Source organism: Eumetopias jubatus, unplaced genomic scaffold (genome assembly GCF_037043125.1).
Source record: "Eumetopias jubatus isolate StellerSeaLion01/CBP00866 unplaced genomic scaffold, mEumJub1_p1.0 scaffold_12, whole genome shotgun sequence".
In the NCBI taxonomy this organism is placed as follows: domain Eukaryota; kingdom Metazoa; phylum Chordata; class Mammalia; order Carnivora; family Otariidae; genus Eumetopias; species Eumetopias jubatus.
In genome coordinates, this window is record NW_028274818.1 from 76151589 (window position 1) to 76170084 (window position 18496).

The 18496-nt window shown below is 53.6% G+C and overlaps 1 protein-coding gene across 2 annotated transcripts; it reads left to right on the forward strand.

The window, feature by feature from the left end:
- The first annotated feature begins 389 nt into the window (after positions 1-389).
- METTL22 (methyltransferase 22, Kin17 lysine) lies at positions 390-16931 on the forward strand. 2 transcript variants are annotated; one of them, XM_028117640.2, is made up of 11 exons: positions 390-472; positions 3078-3243; positions 4650-5006; positions 7639-7679; positions 7769-7913; positions 11018-11089; positions 12448-12501; positions 13265-13345; positions 13554-13656; positions 15276-15444; positions 16819-16931. In XM_028117640.2, the coding sequence occupies exons 2-11, from the start codon at positions 3138-3140 to the stop codon at positions 16852-16854; spliced, it is 1164 nt and encodes a 387-aa protein (XP_027973441.1). In that variant the 5' UTR covers positions 390-472; positions 3078-3137; the 3' UTR covers positions 16855-16931. The 2 variants fall into 2 exon arrangements, with proteins under 2 accessions (XP_027973441.1, XP_027973442.1); XM_028117641.2 differs by lacking the exons at positions 7639-7679; positions 7769-7913.
- Positions 16932-18496: the final 1565 nt, after the last annotated feature.

Below are 18496 nucleotides of genomic sequence, written 5' to 3' on the forward strand. Positions count from 1 at the left end.
TCTTCTACCCCCAATGCACTAAAATCCTAGTGATGGAGACAGGTAAACATGTTTTGACAACCAGAGTCACAGGTGCTCTGATGCGGAGAGCCCAGACACTGGTCAACGTGAGCTGGAGAAGGGGGACTCAAGGAAGGCTCCTGGAAGAGGTGACCCCAAAGTAGGATTGCCGCTGGGTCCTAACTTACGGTAGGACGCTCACGGCCCGACATGGCAGGTCCGTGTCAGGCCTCGTGAATGGCGAAAGGCACAAAATACGAGGGACCAAGGTCCCACAGCTTCTTGTTTAGGAAGGGTACCGAGGAATCTGTAGCCAGGGCAGCTCGGGCAGGTGGGCGTGGCCACGGCGCGGCGCCGGCGGGCGCGCGCAGAGGGGGCGTAGCCGCGCCTGCGCAGACCGCCTACTATGGCAGCCGCCTGAGACCAGGCCGCTAGAGGACTCGGCCGGACTCTATCCTGCAGCCCGCGGCCGGTAAGCTCTCGGGAGAGGCGGCAGGATGGGGAGAGTGCAGGGAGCCTCCTGGCAGCGAGCCTAACCTTGAAACCGGGCCCCCACCGACCTGAAGCCCTAGTCCCCACTTGGCCTCAGTGTCCCCTGTCGAGCAATGGTGGTGGGAGAAGGAGCCTTGTCATGTGGGTTTCTGTCCGGGCCCAAGCAGCCCTCTCGGTTCCGGATTAAGAAGGGAGGACGAGGCCGAACTGTAAATGCCTTTTGAGAGGCGTTCAGGGAGGCGGCAAGACTGAAAGAGGAGCCCTGGGAGGGGAGGAGGTCCCTGGAGCCCCTGACTCCCAACTCTGCGCGCCGCCCCCGCGCCCCCGGACCGCGGTCCCTCCAGCTTCCCAGTCTTCACAGCCTGCCCAGCATTATCCCGCGCCCGGACACAAACTGTCACAGAACTTCGCCCAAATCCCCATTGTTGAATGAGTGGGCAGAGTGACACCTGAAAGAGGGAAAGCCTGGGAGGCGGGGACGTATTTCAATCCTCAGATCCCAGCAAACTGCTTTTGGAGGGGAATCCTAGGGGAGAAAGTCTGAGAGCGTCAGAGTCTGGCCCCCACGGCTTTAGAGAGCCAATGCACTCAAACCCTAGTGATGGAGGTGCGAGGGGGGTCCCATCTGCAGTCTGGGTGTTCTTTCCCTCTTCTCCAATGAGGAGACGGGACTGAAACGCATCCAGTTGTAGCATTCCCAGACAGAGACATTTAGTCCTCTTTTTGGATGCAGCCTAATTTTTCCAGTCCTCATTGGTTGAGGGCTTTTGCCTGAGGATGGAGCATGTCTCCTCCGTCACTTTCACCAGCACCATGAAATCCTGCATCATTTTACTAGATTCACAGCCTCGCTTTACAACCCACTTGCTCTGTGCTGGCTTCTAGTGTCAAGTGGGGGAGTCAGCATGGAGACTAATTTAACAAGGGGTCAGCTTTTTCACAAAAATTTTTTGTGTAAGTACGATTTTGGTTTCCACATGGCAAGTCCTTAAATGTAGGAACTCCAGTTATTTGTGCTCAAACTATGAGGACAGCCTGGGTTATTTTTTTTTCCAGTTTCCAGTTGAAGAAATAGAGGCCTGAGAGGTTTCATGACATGCCTAGGACACACAGCTAGTGCACACCTACCCAGGTAGGAACAGCTCCTGTAGGAGGTCAGGAGGCGTTTGGGCCAAACGCCTGAAACCAACCCCAGCACAAGGAATTAACAACCGCTGTGGGCCACGAACTCTGCTCAGTTCTTTACACCCCAGGAACCCTGCAAGGTGAGAATATATAGCTAAAGAAACAGGTCCAAAGAAGTGAAATGATTTCCCCCAGGTCACATAGCTACGAGGTGGGAGACTGGGGTTTACACACCTATTCCACCCAGCATCCCAACCCATGGCTATGCATGTTGCTGCCTTTTGATGCTTTTTGATGAGGCAGAACATCGGGTTGGAGAGGAAGCCTTCCTGTTTTGACCTCTTTGCAGCAGGCGTAGTTTTCCACACTTCAGTTATTGCTGTGTCACCTGCATAATTTCCCACATCTGTACATCACCTGTACGGTGATTGCCTTGGTTGCTTTCCCTTTGAATCTACTCCCCCCACACACTTTTTTAAATTTAAAAAGAATGTTTTAAAGCAGCAAAGGGTATTTGGGCCATTGGAGTCAACTTCTAGGATAAGAAAAAACCAAAGGGGCAATAACTAAATGCAAAGTGTAAATTGTGATTGAATACTGTTTTAGGGAAAACCAGCTATAAAAGGTATTTGCATGAGAAATGGAGAAAATTGGCTATGGACAGGGCTGGGGTTTTATTTTTTATTTATTTTTTTATCTTTTAAGATTTTATTTATTTATTTGACAGAGAGAGACAGCAAGAGAGGGAACGGAAGCAGGGAGCCTGATGTGGGGTACGATCCCAGGGATGCAGGGCCCGATCCCAGGACCGTGGGATCATGACCCAAGCCAAAGGCAGATGCTTAATGACTAAGCCACCCAGGCGCCCCAGGGATGGGGTTTTAAACGGTACAAAGGAATCATAAATTATCTTAGATTTGCTAACGGTCTTACGGTTATGTGACAGATGTCTTAAGAGACACTATAGAGGAATTTAGGGATAAAATGTGATGTCTAGAATTTACTTTCAGTTCAGGGAGGTAAAAACCCAGGTAGACAGATCAATCGACCCCATATGACAAGGTGTTGATCACTGGATCTAAGCAGTGGGTATATGGCTGTTTATTATGCTATGCCCTCAACTTTCTTGTCTATTTGAAAACTTTCACAATAAAGAAGTTGGAAAAGATTAAAAGGGAAGGAAAACTTTATCAGTATAAATAGAAATTCAGATCCTTTGCCATAAACAAAAGATTCCTGTGCAAATGAACACACTGCAAACAAAATAACACAATTCTAGCTGGATTCTTTTCCCTTGCAAAGGCTCCGAGACTTTCTACTTTAGGAAAAACATAAGAAAATTTAAAAAGGGAAGCGTCTTCTCCTGGGGTAATGCAAAGCTGTTTACCACCGGACTGGGGAGTGTTTATACCGTTCCCCGTTGGGACCTGCTGTCCTGAGGACTTGATCTTGCCTTCCAGGTGCTGCTGTCCCATGATTCACGAGGAACCCGGCCATGGTGGCTGGCCCCCACCCCAGCTATGGATGAGGTCACCTTCAAAAGTGACACTGTGCTCTCAGATGTCCACCTCTACACCCCGAACCACAGGCACCTCATGGTGCGGCTGAATGGCATGGGGCAGCCTGGTAAGGTCCTGGACATGTGCCAGGGGGCCCAGCCCCATGGATCTCATTTTGTTTTCTGCTTTCTCATACTCCTCTTTTTGGGTAAAAGACTAGGTAGATTGCATTGTTCAGCTGTTATCCTCATACCACTTCTTAAGTACCCTTGTTGCATTGAGTGAAGTCCTGTGCTTTCCTGAGCACTTACTTTGTACAGGGTTGGGGGTAGGTGGGCAGGACTTGATGCTGGGAATGCAGAAGGGAATGAGCCCAGCCCTGCTCTCAGGAAGCCCATGGTCTGGTCGGGAGTCAGGGTTCAGGCTCCCATTGCCCCACCCCAGTCCGGCCCCCTTCATCACCGGGGGGCCTCCAGCTCTTCCCACCGGGGCTCCCTGGCTTTGCTCTGCATACCCTCCCCCTACTCATCTCCCCAGCAGCCAAGGGGATCTTTAGAAAATGCAGATTACATCAGCACCTTGATTTAGACCCTCCAGTGGCTCTGCCTTGCTCTTAGAATAAAATCAGACTCTTCACCCTGGCCTGTGAGGCCCAGCCCAACCCAGCCCTTGCCTGTGTGTTCACACTTACCTTTCTTTGCTCCTTCTGTCCCTCATACACTGCATGCACTTCCTCCCTCAGCGCCTTTGCCCTTGCTGTTGTTCGACTCAGAAGATTCTTCCCTCCCAGCTCTGACTCCAAATGTCACCTCACACAGGTCCTCCCTGGCCACCCTCCCCAGCTTTGATCACTCCGTATTAGCTTGTTGTGGTGTAATTAATACTCCCCTTTCCCTTGGGTCCCAGTTTAGACCCTGAGTTCAGGAACTGGAGACCCAGAACAGATGAGTGGCTGGCCTGGGGTCGGGTAGCCTGGGGGGTTGGAGGACTGCAGTCCAGGACTGTCCTCTTGAACCCTTGCACCCCCACCTCCAGCCCGCCCCTCTGGAACACATACTCTTACTGAAACTGGTCTCAGTGACGTTCTAGCCACCAAATGGGGAAGGCCACTTGGTGTCCTTGTCCTTTCTTCCAGCCCTTAACAGGTGGAATGGTGTAGTGTGAAGGGCATCAGTTTAGGAGTTGAGCAGACTGGTTTGAGTCTTGCCTTGGCATGTCAAAAGCTGTGTGGTCTCGTTGGCTCCCTTAACTGTCCTAAGCCTCAGTTTCCACGTTGTAAAGTGGAGCCGGGACCACTCTACATAGCGGCAGGGAGGGCTGAGATATGGGGGCCAAGCACCTTCACAATAGATGCTCATCAAGTGGTAGCCGTTCTCAATGGCCCCAGCTCCTCGGCTGAGTCAAATGAGCCTTTTCTGTGGGCATTACTATGTCTCCACCTGGTCTTTAAAACTGTCCGGGTGGAAATCAGATTTTCTGCAAGAAGGAGACAGCTTGGAGATAGTCTCCTTTTGTGTTCATCTTGCCTTGCAGTTTTCCTGTCCCAGTTCAAGCTTCTGTGGAACCGAGACTCTCAGACAGACTCAGGGGTTGAGGGTGGCCGTCATGCCGTGGGTCCCGCAGAGGAAATGCCTCCCTCTGGGCCGGGTGGTGCCAGACCCCCTCTGGGGAGTGGCTGCAGGAGTGACGCCACCATCCAGGAGGGGCTGGGAGCCCGGCTGGACGAGGACGGAGATTTGGACGTTGAGAGGAGACCACGGGCAGCTTCGGACCCCGAGCCAGCGGGGCCTCCGAGAGACAAGGTACATCCCACGATTCTAACGCAGGAGGAAGACGACCCCCTGGCAGACGAAGCACAAGAGAGCAGCCCCCAGGATATCATCAGAATAGGTAAATACAAGTCTGGCTCGCCTGCCAGTAGTACGGCACCACGGTGTGGATCAGGGCCCAGTGTGTTTGTGGGTCAGGGAGAGTATACAGATCGGAAGTACCAAGCCCGAGGCCACGCAGCTGGGGGGGTTAGTGAGGAAGGTTCTGAATCTATGTCCATCTCCACAGCCACGACTCTTGCCACTCCCAGCACTGCTCATTCGGGGGAAAAGAGCTCTGGGTTGAGTCTGTTCCTTGAGATCCAGGGTCCCTCGTGGTATCTGAGGCCCCAGTAAGCCTGGGCACTGGCATGGGGGGGGGACACAGGGTCAGTTAGGGCACCCTCAAAAACAGCAGCAGCGGGGCGCCTGGGTGGCTCAGTCGTTAAGCGTCTGCCTTCGGCTCAGGTCATGATCCCAGGGTCCTGGAATCGAGCCCCGCATCAGGCTCTCTGCTCGGCGGGAAGCCTGCTTCTCCCTCTCCCACCCCCCCTGCTTGTGTTCCTGCTCTCTCTATCTCTCTCTCTGTCAAATAAATAAAATCTTAAAAAAAAAACAAAAAACTCTTCCATCCACATGTCCATACAAGTAGTTACTGAGTGCCTGCTCAGAACCCTACTCCGTGCTTTCCGTGGATTACCTCTGTTCCTCACAGCCTTTCCAGAGATGAGCATTCCCATTTCACAGAGGTGGGAACTGAGACCCAGAAAGGTTGAGGAACTTGCCCCAGGTCACACAGCCAGTCAGTGGCAGAGTGATGATTCGCACCCAGGTCTGTCTGATGCCAGAGGCTATGTTCTTTTTTTTTTTCTATTTTTTTTTTTAAGATTTTATTTATTTATTTGACACACACACACACAGCACAAGCAGGCGGAGTGGCAAGCAGAGGGAGAAGAAGAAGCAGAGAGCCCAACATGGGACTTGATCCCAGGACCCTGGGACCATGACCCGAGCCGAAGGCAGATGCTTAACTGACTGAGCCACCCAGGCACCCACCACAGCCTATGTTCTTATGTCATGTGATCAGAACACTGGAAAATTCTGGCCTGGGGAGACGTGGGGGGGCTATGATGGCTCATTTTGCTCTCAGCTTTCACTTAATTGGCCTCCCTGAGGGAGGAGTGGCAGACTTGGTTATTCTATACCGAGGGTTCAGCCTCTGGTGTGAGTGTTTAATGTCTGGGGAATGCACCATCCCACAGGCTGAGAACAAAGTCCCACAGCAGAGGGCCTGGCCTGTCCCATCTCACGGACCTCATGGTGAGGCCCTTCCTTTCAGCATGCTGTCAGTCCTTCCCACCCTGCGGGAACAGAGTGACAAGGCAATTAAATGCTTGAGCTACAGGGATAACCCCTGGGTGTTCCATCCCCAGCTGTATGCTTCCATCTGTAAGGTGTGACATAAGGTACCAGGTCTTGGACTCTGGCACGCTGCAGAGCTGGGCTTTAACCCACCTCCACCCCTCACAAGCCCCGTAACCTTTTACAAGTGTCTTGCTCACCCAGAGCCCGTGTTTGCACCTATAAACTGGGGGCCAGGATACTGCCCTTTGGTGATCATTTAATAAGTAATGCCAAATACGTGCCTGTATGGGGCCTGGTACAGAGTGGACGCTAAGCAGATGTCAGTCTCCTGACCCCCTTTCCCTCTGACCCACAGATCAGGTTGTTGTTTTCAGGTTGTGGACCCATCTGAGAAGCCAGTTAAAAAATACCCGGAGGGGAGGGACAACTGGGTGGCTCAGTCGGTTGAGCTTCCAACTCTTGATCTCAGCTCAGGTCTTGATCTCAGGGTCATGAGGTCGAACCCCCTGTTGGGGAACCAAATAGCAGGGGCATGCAGGCTGCCCCCCTCACCTCGTAGGGCAGACCCTCGTGGAGGGGGCGTGGGCAGCGTCACCCATGCTGCTTCTGACCCTGCGGTGCTCTGCCCTGTCTTGGTCCCTCGGTCCCTTCTCCTGTTCCCTTGTGAGCATGTGGTCCATTGTGGGCAAGTCTGACGAGCACACGGACCCCCCCCGCACTGGGCGCGTGTTGTGCGTATTTTAATTTGATAGCCATCCCCATCCTGCTTAAGAATGCGAGAGCCAGTTCTTTAACAGCAAGGATGTTTGCCATGTTCCTCTTTCTCTTCGGTCTCCTATTTCTGTTCTCTCCCCGCCCCCCATACCACCACAAGATTTTACCCTAATACATTTTGTGCTTGAGAATACATCTTATCATAGTTCACCCGGAAAGGGATACAAACTCAAACTCACTTTGTTGACTTCTGGTCTGGTTCTAAGCATGAGAAACATGCAGAATGCACCGTGACTGTTGTCAGCATAGAGCCGATCCAGACGACATAAACACACTGTGACAAGTGTGCAGTAAAGTGGATTGTAGGGCGCGGTGTGTGTGACCAGGCTGGGCCAGCACCTGAGGGGCAGAGATTCCCGGTTATCGGAGCCAGCCTCTGTGCCTGGTCTGTGAGTGACGCTCACACAGCCCCTCCCAACTGTCGTACCACCCGTGTTTCTGCCACTCTGGAGAATGCTCAACTCCAGCACCCATCCGGCTGTGTTTGCAACAGGTTTGCAACCTTGTCTTGTCTGTGTTCTGTCCGTCCCCATTTTCACAGTAGCCCTTTCTCTTTTGGTTTCCATCCTGTCCAGAACACACCATGGCCACCCCCCTGGAGGATGTTGGCAAGCAGGTGGGTAGGTCCCGCCCACTTCCTGTGGCCCCAAAGGGTCTCCCTGGAGCCTCACGTCAGCTGTCATTCCTTGTCCGTCTCTACCCCAGGTGTGGCGGGGTGCCCTGCTCTTGGCTGACTACATCCTGTTCCAGCGGGACCTCTTCCAGGGACGCACCGTACTGGAGCTCGGGGCGGGCACAGGGCTGGCCAGCATCATGGCAGCCACCGTGGCACGTACTGTTTACTGCACAGGTAGGCCCACCGTCTCGGGCTGAGGGCAAGTAGTTTCCCCACAGGGCGCGCCCTGCTATGTCAGAAAGTGAGGCGGAACAGCCGGGAATTGAACTTTGGCTGCTGTAGATTTTGCTATCCCATTCCATGGTTTTCTTCACCCTCTGTTGTTTTCTCAGTCATGTCGGGATGGCCCAGCACGGCCCAGGTGCAGGAGCACTTACAGTGCAGGAGGCCCCGCTGCCCCACCCACGAAAGCTGGACATCTCAGAAAACCAGGAGGGGTCCGCCTTTTATAAGGCTTGAAAACAGGCTTCATGTTTTTTCCCTGTTATAGAAGTCTTGCCTATTTTTTTGTGGAAACTTCCTAGGACAGCAAGTCAAATTGGCTCAGACTTTTACAGTCCCCAGATTCGTTCAACAGTATACAGTTTATTGAGTGCCCACTGTATGCAGACATGGTCCTAGATGCAGGAGATCCAGGAGTGAGTAAGACAGAGTTGCTGTCCTCTGGGAGCTTTAGAACCATTACTTGAACTGTTTGTCTATGGGTTTTTTTTTTTTTATCATCTTTCCCCTTTTCCTTTGAATGTACATATTCCAAAACAGTAGCTGAAATCAGACTATATATTCATTGCTCTACATTGCCAAAAATGTGAAAAAACATTTTTTCAAGAGTATTTTCCAAAGTCATTAGAAATTATAAATATGACTGAATGACCAGGTAATGTTTCATCTTTTCTTTTTTTTTTTAACCATTTTCCTGTGTCTGGACATTTTGGTTGTTCCCATGTGTTTTGGTGTTTTTGTTTTTCTCTTTGCAGCTTTGTCAGTTGCCCTGCAGTGAACACCTTTGTTCACCATTGTCTGCTGATCCTCAGACTAGGTTCCTAGAAGCAGGTGTGACCCTTTTTAAGCTTTCTTTTTTTTTTTTTTAATTTTATTTATTTGACAGAGAGAGATAGCGAGAGAGGGAATATAAGCAGGGGGAGTGGGAGAGGGAGAAGCAGGCTTCCCGCTGAGCAGGGAGCCCGATGTGGGGCTCCATCCCAGGACCCTGGTATCATGACCTGAGCTGAAGGCAGACACTTAACCGACTAAGCCACCCAGGCACCCCTTCCCTTTTTAAGCTTTTGATACGTATTGCCAAGTGACTTCTTTCTCAGTTTTTTTATTTTTTATTTTTTTAATTTTTTTTAAAGATTTTATTTATTTGAGAGAAAGAGATACAGCACGAGCAGGGAGAGCAGCAGAGGGAGAGGGAGAAGCAGACTCCCCGCTGAGTAGGGAGCCTGATGCAAGGCTCCATGCAGGGCTCCATCTGGGAACCCCGGGATGATGACCTGAGCCGAAGGCAAACGCCCAACCAACTGAGCCACCCAGATGCCCCACTCTCAGTTTTTTATTTTGAAGTAGTGTTAGACTCACGTAGAAGCTGCTAAAATGTTACAGGAAGTGCCATAGATCCCCCCACCCGCCCACCACAGTGATGTTATGTCACGTACCCGCAGTTCAGTGGTGACATCCGCAATTTGCCAAGGGCATGGTGCTCTCAACTACACCCCACTCTGGCCCACACGCTTTTTCCGAAAGCATGTACTAGTTCATGGGAGGGTAGGATCTCATCAGGGGAGTGTCACTGCACTTTAAATCTTCAGGGTCTGCTGGGCAGAAAGGGGACATCTGCTGCTGTGGTTTGCATCTTTGTTGATTCCTAGTTCCCTTCCTCATGGCGCCTCTGTGTTTCTTATGAGACTGGAAAGGGAAGTTAGGGATCGCCTGTGATGCTGGCACACTTTCCAGATACTTTGCGTTGGCCACTGGCTGGGAGTGTGCAGGGCAGCCCCGGTTCTGCTCTGTGCCAGGGTGCAGGCAAATTTTCAGCGAGCCTTTCCCAGAGTCAAGCCATCATACACCACCCAAGAGCTTTGCGCTGTGCCTGGTGCCTAACAGCAGCATATAACCAAGGTGTCTTATCCTTGAGAGGGGAGTTTCCTGGCACAAAGAAGGGAGCTCGCATCTATCTACATGGCAGGTTCTAGTTGGCAAAGCCTTTCACATGCTTCAGCCCCGGCTTGTGACTTCATAGTGACCCTGGGCAGTAGTCAAGGAGTCTGTCACCATCCTTCGTCCAGATGGGCAGACTAAGAGTAAGGTCACATGCTGGCCCCAGGTCATACACACAGCCGCTATCACATGGCGGGTCGGGGAGGCGCCCATGGTTCATACTGGTTTCCATGGAGCAGAGTTCTGTGCTCTCCCTCCGGGGCTGGCAAAGGGATAATTGGGGGGCAGCCCCAGGTCTCTGGTCTTCCACTGCCACTTGGCCAAAGCTGCTCCTCTCTTACCTGTTTTATATGTTAAAATCCCACAGAAGATCTATTTGAACAAAAACTCCCATAAAGATTTACAAGCTGCTAAACTGGTTGTGTGCTATCAGGCACACACCATCAATATTCTCTCTACCCAGTGGCCCCGGGAAAGGGATAGGTGTGTCCCAGGCTCTGCATGTTCCCTGGAATGGAGAGTCCTCAGTGGGTGATGGGACGGGGTCGGGACGTCCACAGCCATAGTGGGCCGGGCAAATGTCACTCACACAGCTTTCTGTGCCTTCCATGCATACACTCTCCTAAGTGAAAATCAAAGTTTGGTAAAATGCCTGCACCCCCGCACCCCATGCCCCATCAAGGATGCATGGTACCGAGGATTGGTTCTGCTGAAATGGAGGGAAGTGCCACCTTGTCAGAGCAATGGGCGGCTCAGGAGACAGGGATGGCCGTGACGAGTCATGCTCTGAGAGCGTGCCCCCAGCGTGTAGGAACCTGCCCTGTGTCTCAATGAATCACCTCCAAACACCCATGCCTGTTTCTTTCATACACACTCAAAACAGGAGCTTTCACCCCTTCCCTCTGGACTGCAGAGTCCATCCCCACCAGCACCGTCATCTCTTACTGAAGGGAAAGGTCGTTAAAGAGGAACTTAAAGTGAACATACTTAATGTTGGCAGTAAGCCTACAGGAGAAACGACTTTCCATTTTGCACCTCTCTGCAGTCAGGCTTTTGAGCCTGGAGATGGGAATGCGGTGGTGGCTGGCGTTTTATGGCGTGCCCTTCTGTCGTTCCAGATGTCGGTGCAGATCTCTTGGCCATGTGCCAGCGAAACATTGCCCTCAACGGCCACCTGACTGCTGCTGGAGGTGAGGCCCAGCGGCTCTTCCCCCTGAGAGGGAGGGTTCTCTGTTTGGCAGCTGGGACAAACACCCTGTACCATGACTGTGAGAGCTGAGTTCTGCCTGCTGCCGTGTAGACCCAGGTGAACGGAGGGAGCACATCGTGGCTTCACGGAGCTTCGGATCTGATGACTCTGTCCTTGTGTCATCCACTCCTCCCACACCCACTGCCGAGTCCTGCTTCAGCTCTCTCCCTCCTGGACATCACAGCGGCCCCCACCTGATCTCCCAGCTCCTTGTCTGCCCCACCCAGGCTGTCCTGCAAGCCAGACTCTTCACTCCCCACAGAAAATCTTCAGGGTTGGAGTCCAAGCTCGCCCTCTGGCTCCCAAACATCCTGGTCTGACCCCTGCCTGCTTTTCCTGCCTTTTACCCTGATAGCCTTGCTCTCCAACGAGCCGAGCACTCATTTCACTTGCTCTTGGCTCTGCCTGGACCATCCCCCCACGCCCATCTGCCTGATTGTTGGATTTCTGCCTTGACGTGATAGATGGCGGGCAGCCACTCCTCACTGGACTTCCTGTCCAGACCTTTTCCGAGCAGCCTTGCGGGGGGGGCACTTTCATTCAGATCAGGTCATTCCAGCCCGCAGGCTTCAAACCCTTCAGTGGTCTCCTGTTGCTCTCTGAGTGGACACTGAGCTCCTCTGCCTGTCTCAGGTCCTGCGGGGTTCGGTCCCTGCCATCAGTAGCCTCTGCCTCACAGGACCCGCTCTGTGCCGGCCGCCCTGGCCTGTTTGAGGGTCCCAGACCTCCAGACGAGGTCACAGTTCCCTACCACAGCCTCATTTCACCTCGAACCGTTGCATTTTGACGTCTATGTGACCAGTTGATGGGTATCTGCCCCCCCCCCACTAGGCTACGCGCTCCATGGGGCAGGGGCCTGTCTGTGTGATGCCCCGTCGCATTGTTTGTTGAACGCCCAGTCGTCAAGAGCTGGAAGGGAGGAGTAGGTGTGACTCATGTTCTCTCTGAAGAACCTGAGTTCACCGCCTGACACCGCCGTCTGCCACCAGAGCTGGTCTCTCCTGGGCCCCTGGCACGTCCTCTCAACAGTGCCGTGACCACATGGCCTGGCTGGTGCGCACTGGCCAGCCAACCTCTCCTGGGCTGCTGGTGCCCGAGGACAGGGACACGCCTCCTAAACCTTTGCATTCCCTGTGTCCGGTGTGAGACCCGAGACCTAGCGCTCAGAAAATACTGCAGGGAAGGAGAGACATGGAGAGGATGTTGGTGGGAGGGCGGGGGGATTTGGGCATAGAATGGGAAGGGTCAGCCTTTTCTCTGTTTTGAGTTTGGACATTCTGCTTGGTTTTGCTTTTGCAGGTGGTGTAGTTAAGGTCAAAGAACTGGACTGGCTCAAAGACGACTTGTGCACAGGTGCGCATCTTCTTGTCCCTCGTCCTGGCAGACTCACGGCCCCTCGTCCTACCTCCAGGACGTCAGCCCTGTGTCCTGGGCTGAGCAGAGGCTCCCGGCTATTGCCACAGTCCCTCAGCTCACAGCCAGTCTGCTCCATCGGCTGATGAGTGACCAATGCTGGCCACTTCTACCCACTCTGTCACTCAGACTCGCGGTGTCCCTGTACAGTAAGCACATTAGTCCCCAAGTTACAGGTGAGGACAGACGCTCCGGGTTAAACACCTGCCCAGGACTGGGAGGCAGCCTCCCAATATGGCTCTCTGTCCTCTGTCCATGGCAGGGAGTCGGCCATGTGGCTTCAGAGCCAACTACATGGGAGAGTTTTCTAAATTTATTATACAGGCTTTTTCAGACCTGCACGCTTGTTCACTCTTTGTATAAATGCTTGGTCACCTACCCTCCCTGGCAGTCCTTGAGGGCAGCCTTACTATACCCATTCTGGTGCAGAATTGAAACCCAGAGAGGTGGAACACCTTTCTCAGAGTCACACGGCAAGTTCATGAGGACAGCAGTGCCTGCTCCTCAATGGCGGAGGCAGCCCCTGGCAGCCGCGTGGGGAGCCGTGGCCCTCAAGCTGGGGCGCTAGGATTCAGAGCTGCCTGACCATGCCCGCTGTTCCGAGCTACCCCCAGCTCTGTTTCCTCTCCTGAAGCGTCACTCAGCCTCGGAGCTGGCCCACAGAGAGAGGAACTTGCGCAACATGGCCTTTCTTCTTTCACAGACCCGGAGGTCCCCTTCAGCTGGTCTCAGGAGGATGTCTCCGACCTGTATAGCCACACCACCATCCTGCTCGCGGCCGAAGGTAAGACGTCTTGGTCACAGCGGCGCCTGGGCCCCCCCGCGGAGCTCTGCCCGGCCTCCCAGGTGCCCCGCTGCACCCGCTCGGTTTTCAGCATGTGAGCTGCTGCCGTTGCACGTTCACGGGGACCTGGCGCCGTGTCCGGGAGTCCTCCGAGGGACAGATCTCCCTGATGGTTGCGTTTTCCCCTCGCCCATTTCCTTCCCCGCAGTGTTTTACGACGATGACCTAACCGACGCTCTGTTTAAAACGCTGTCTCGCCTCGTTCACAGACTGGAAAACGCCTGCACGGCCATTCTGTCTGTGGAGAAGAGGTGAGCTCTGCGCCCCCGAGAGCCGGGCGCCCCCTTCCGAGCGCACTCTCATCGGCGGCGTCCCGTCCCTCACTCGTTGAGCACCTGCTGTGTGCCGGCGCGTACTGCCCGTTACACGCAGGGCCTCCCGTTACCCGCCAGCCAGCCCACCTCACCTCTCCAGTGGGAAGAGAGAGGCTGAGGGGCAGCAGGGACCCTGTCACGGCTGGTCTGTGAGCGGACTAGCACTTGAACGCAGCCATGCTCAGAGCCGGGACACGTGGCCACTCTTTCTGAATGTCCCCTCCAGGACGTCATCTGTCTCCTCAGGGCCCCATGTCCCAGTGCAGAGCCCCTCCAGGACGTTTGCACTTGAACATCCTGAAGCATTAGGGCTCCCATTGACAGAGTATCCATTTTATGGTGGACACAGTACTGGACACTTTACATCATTTTTTCCAATTTCTCTGCTAGGGCACAACTTTTCTGAAAGCAATTTGGAGTATGTAGCAAAAGCCATAAAACCGGGGCACTTGGCTGCCTCAGTAGAGCTTGTGATTCCTGATACTGGGGTTGTGAGTTCAGCCCCACATTGGGTGTAGAGATTACTTAAAATCTTAAAAAAAAAAAAAAAAAAGCATGAAACTGACCCTACTTACTGACCCAGCAGTCCAGCATCTAGAAATTCACCCTGTGGAAGCGCTCACAGCTGTGTCTGCACTGTCCACCTGGGCGTATCCATCACAATGTTGTTTATACGGATAATATCGAGGTGCTTCTTCACGGCACACGTGAGCAAGGACTGCATGTGGACCACGCCTGGATGCTGATTTTACAGACAGAGGGAAACCTTGAGAGCCCTGACTGGATATTGGAATGTTAAAGAATTATCATTACATTTGTTTTAGGTGAAACAAAGAAGCAGAGGATCCTTTATCTTTTCGAGTTGCGTGTGGCTGTATTTACAGAGGAGACACTGTGGGCTGGCGTTAGCTTTTTAATAATCCAGTCCGGGTGTACAGGAGGCAGAGGCCACAGCGGCCATGAGCTGGCGGTGGTTGAAGCTGGGACAGTTGATCATGCTGTCAGAAATTTCTTGTAATAAAAGATCTGGGAAATAAAAGGGGAAAAGGCCAAGAATTTGAGTTTCAGCATGAATTGTGTTGCTGGTTTAGGGTATAGAGGTGGCTGAGTGGCCGGGCTGGGAGGACTCGGGAGGATGTGTTCTGAAGTCGCCCCTCTGATGGCTGCCCACCCACTGCTCTCAGGCCCTGCCCTTTGTACACTCACTGCAGATACGGTCGTGGGTACCTCGTGTGCAGATTCTTTGCTGGGCAGGGGAGGCCAGTCGGTGGTGGTCTGCATCCACCTCCTGCTCTACTTTGTAGCTCAGGGCAGGGCCTGTCTTTCGGGTAGTGGTATCTTAGCCACCTGACTTCTCCTCTCTGAGCCTTGGTTGCCACGTCTGTAAAATAGAAGCAGTGACTATATGTCCACCTCCTGGGCTCTCCTTCAGATTCAGGAAGGAAGCGCACCCAGTGCTCAGTACACAGTAGGCGCTCAGTGAAAATCCGCTGGTGGGGAGTGAGGCCAGGGAGCAGCCGGAAGGCGAGGCATGTGTGTCGGCTGCTTGTTTGCAGGCTGAACTTCACGCTCAGACACTTGGACGTCACGTGTGAAGCCTACGACCACTTCCGCTCCTGGCTGCAGCGGCTGGAGAGGCTTGCGGACGGCCAGCTGCGCTTCGCGGTGGAGCCGGTGGAGGCCTCCTTCCCACAGCTCCTTGTCTATGAGCGCATCCAGCAGCTGGTAGGTGTGGCCCCACCGCGTGTAGGCCATCGTTGCTGCACGTGACACTGCTGACCCCAGGGCCCTCCAGACACGGGACCGTACCCTGTGCTGTCGAGGCGGAGGAGTGTGAGCAGCCGAAGGCTGTGGTGGGCTCTCCCCTTCTTAGGGGTCACTGTGTCTGCAGGTGGGCCTGTAGGCCAACCGTCGCCTTGGACTTGAGAGCCTGTTCTCTCCCTGCGGGCAGTTCAGGCTCCAGAGGAAGTAGGGCCGAGCACAGGAGGTGGTTGGTGACACAGGAAGGCAATGAGGGCACTTGGTGGGGTTCTTGATGTAGGAGCCCCAGTCCTGGAGGCCACACCTTCACTGTGGGAATACACTGGCCTCTCAGACTAGGCAGGCTTAGCTGATGACCAGTGGCCCTTCTGACCAGGCACAGTGGGTCCATCAAACTAGGCCTCTGAGTAATCATACTAGTAACGGCACACAGGCCAGGTACCAGGCCGAGCTCCTTTCTCCCCTGCCTTGGTGGATACCGGGACAAGGTAAGTCACCCCACCAGGCAGCGACAGAGCTGGGTCTTAATCCTGCAGCCACATCACTTCCTATTACGGTTTTTAAACCCAGCTCGTAGGGGGAAATCTGGGAAACAAAATTACCCTTGAAAATCCCTTATAATTACCAGGAGCTGCAAGTCCAAAGGTCTGGAATGAATGACTTTTGTTCTTTTTGCCTCTTGGCTGTGACCGCCCCTTCTGTGGTGGGTCTGTGGGGACCAGTCCTAGTTCTCAGGAGGTGAGGGGAGGATGAGGGGTAACAGAGGGCTCTCCCTCGCACGCTCCCCAAGCAAGCACAGCACTGGATTTGTGTGGTTGCCATGTGTGAGGAGCAGCCTTCTGTTCGCGGCTACGCCACCTCTGGGCCACCTTCCTGCCCGCCCGTCTCCCTGTAGACGGCAAACGGTCTACTGCCAGTGAGGATTCAGTCCCCACTAAGAACTTGGTGTATCTGTACCTTCACCTGCCGTGTCAGAAGGAGGAGCACACGACCAGGAAAATCAGCTCCTCAACAAAATTCAGCAGTCATGGGACGTGGCACTTATAGTCTCCCCAAATGGAAAAATTGTGACTTGCTGCCATTCTTCTGGTCCATTTTGATCGTGTGCTGTCCTGATGCATCTTGGATGAATGCCAGGACTTAGCCATCCAGCTCTTCTTCCATAGTGGGGCAGAAAGAACAGCCCAGAGCAACGAAGAATCAGAAGCAGCTCCCCACTCCTGCGGCAGCGTGCGTGCTGCCCCGTGGTGACTCTTCTCCTTTGCTAATTACTCCCTCTCTGACGTTGTGAGGTCTCCTTTGCGAACCTTGGGAATCTACTTTCTCTGTTTCCTGCAGGAGCTCTGGAAGATCTTTGTGGAACCAATAATGTGACCCATCGCATCCACAAGCACGGCTTCTCGACTGTTCTTAGAATGTGTTTCTAATAAAATGGAAAGCTCATAAAACAATGTGTTTGAGATTGTATCATTTTAAAAATGTGGCAGACGTACTTTATATGCCTCAGGACTGTTTGCTGGAGTCCGTTGCTGCCTCCCAGCAGCAGCCAGAGAATGTCCTTGCTCTGGGCTAGAAGTCCATCTAGGTGCCTGTTGTCCGTGCTGTCGGCTTGTCATGTGTGTGCCAGGATGTCTCGAGAGCTGTGGCCAGGTTGGGCAGGTGTTCTCAGCTTGATTCCACTTGAGTCCATTACTTCAGGTTCCCTGGTGGGCGGGGGACCCAGGGGACCAGCCGGTGGCATTTAGCGGTCCCCTGTGTTATGTGCTTACAGATGTGTTTAATATGGTCGCCATAATTGCGGTAATAACACTACACAGAATGAGGCACAGAAGCCTCATTGCCTTCCCCGTCCCTCTGGCCAGGGCCCATTCAGAGGAGGTGGCAGGAGCTGGCAAAGAGGCCTTCATTTTCTGTTTTAACTCTTTCTAACCAAAATCAGATGAGCTGAGAACAGACACGAGCACTCTTCCTGGTCGCGTGTGGCTGACTCGGGTGCACACCATGATCTGCCTCGTGGCATTTCCTCCCAGAGCCCGGGCTTCTTCCCCGCCTCCACTTGGGCTCCCTTTTCTGGTTGCATCACATGCACTTGTCTCTGTCTGCACCCCTCCCATCTCAACCCCTCCCTGTTGCTTTCTCCCTCCTCTTCCTTCCCAGCTCAGGTCCCACCCTCCTGCTGCCTTGGCCCTCCCTGCAGACCGCCCCCCCCCCTCCTGCTGCTCAGCACCAGACAATGAGTTCCCCTCCCTGCCTGCCCCCCACAGTCCAGATACCCTCCTGGCGTCTCTGCCTCTCCGGCTCCATCTGGACACCAGATTAACTCATTTCATCTTCCCAACACCTAGGACTTCAGCCTGGTTACACCCACTTAACATTTGTGAAGGCCACTGGCCCAGAGTACGTAGTCGACACGTACTGTTGAACGAACACTGAATAGGAACTGTTGCCTGGGAGGCTGCTGCCCAGTCAGGCACTGCTGCCTCCGGGGGCGGTTAGCCATGTTTGGAAAGGTTTGGCTTGCCACAACTCAGGGAGAGGGTGCTACGGGCCAGGGGTGCTGCTTAAAACATCCTGTAACGCACAGGAGTGCCGAGGTCGAGAAATCCGGATGAGGAAGAACAGTAGCTTCTTTAGGAAAGAAAAACGGGTGTTGGCTGAACATGCAGAGAAGGTGACCCAAGAGAAGGAGTCTCACCCTCCCCTCTGGGAGTGGGAAGATCCACACACATCATCTCTAAATCTTCCAAAGACCCTAGAGAGCAGAAGCAACCCCCATTTTACATACGAGGAACATGAAGTTCAGAGCAGTTGGGCCACCCGCCTGACATCATGGATGCCAAGTGGCAGCCGGGCTCGGAGCCCATGCTCCCCCCGATCCCTTCCCCACAGCAAGTTTCCTGGCCCTCCAGCAACAGCAGCCCCGGCCCAGACCTGACTCAGAATCTGCTCTTGGGCAAGACCCTGGTGATTTGTGCACAGCGAGGGGTTCGAGAAGCGTAGCCTTGGAGCTCTTACT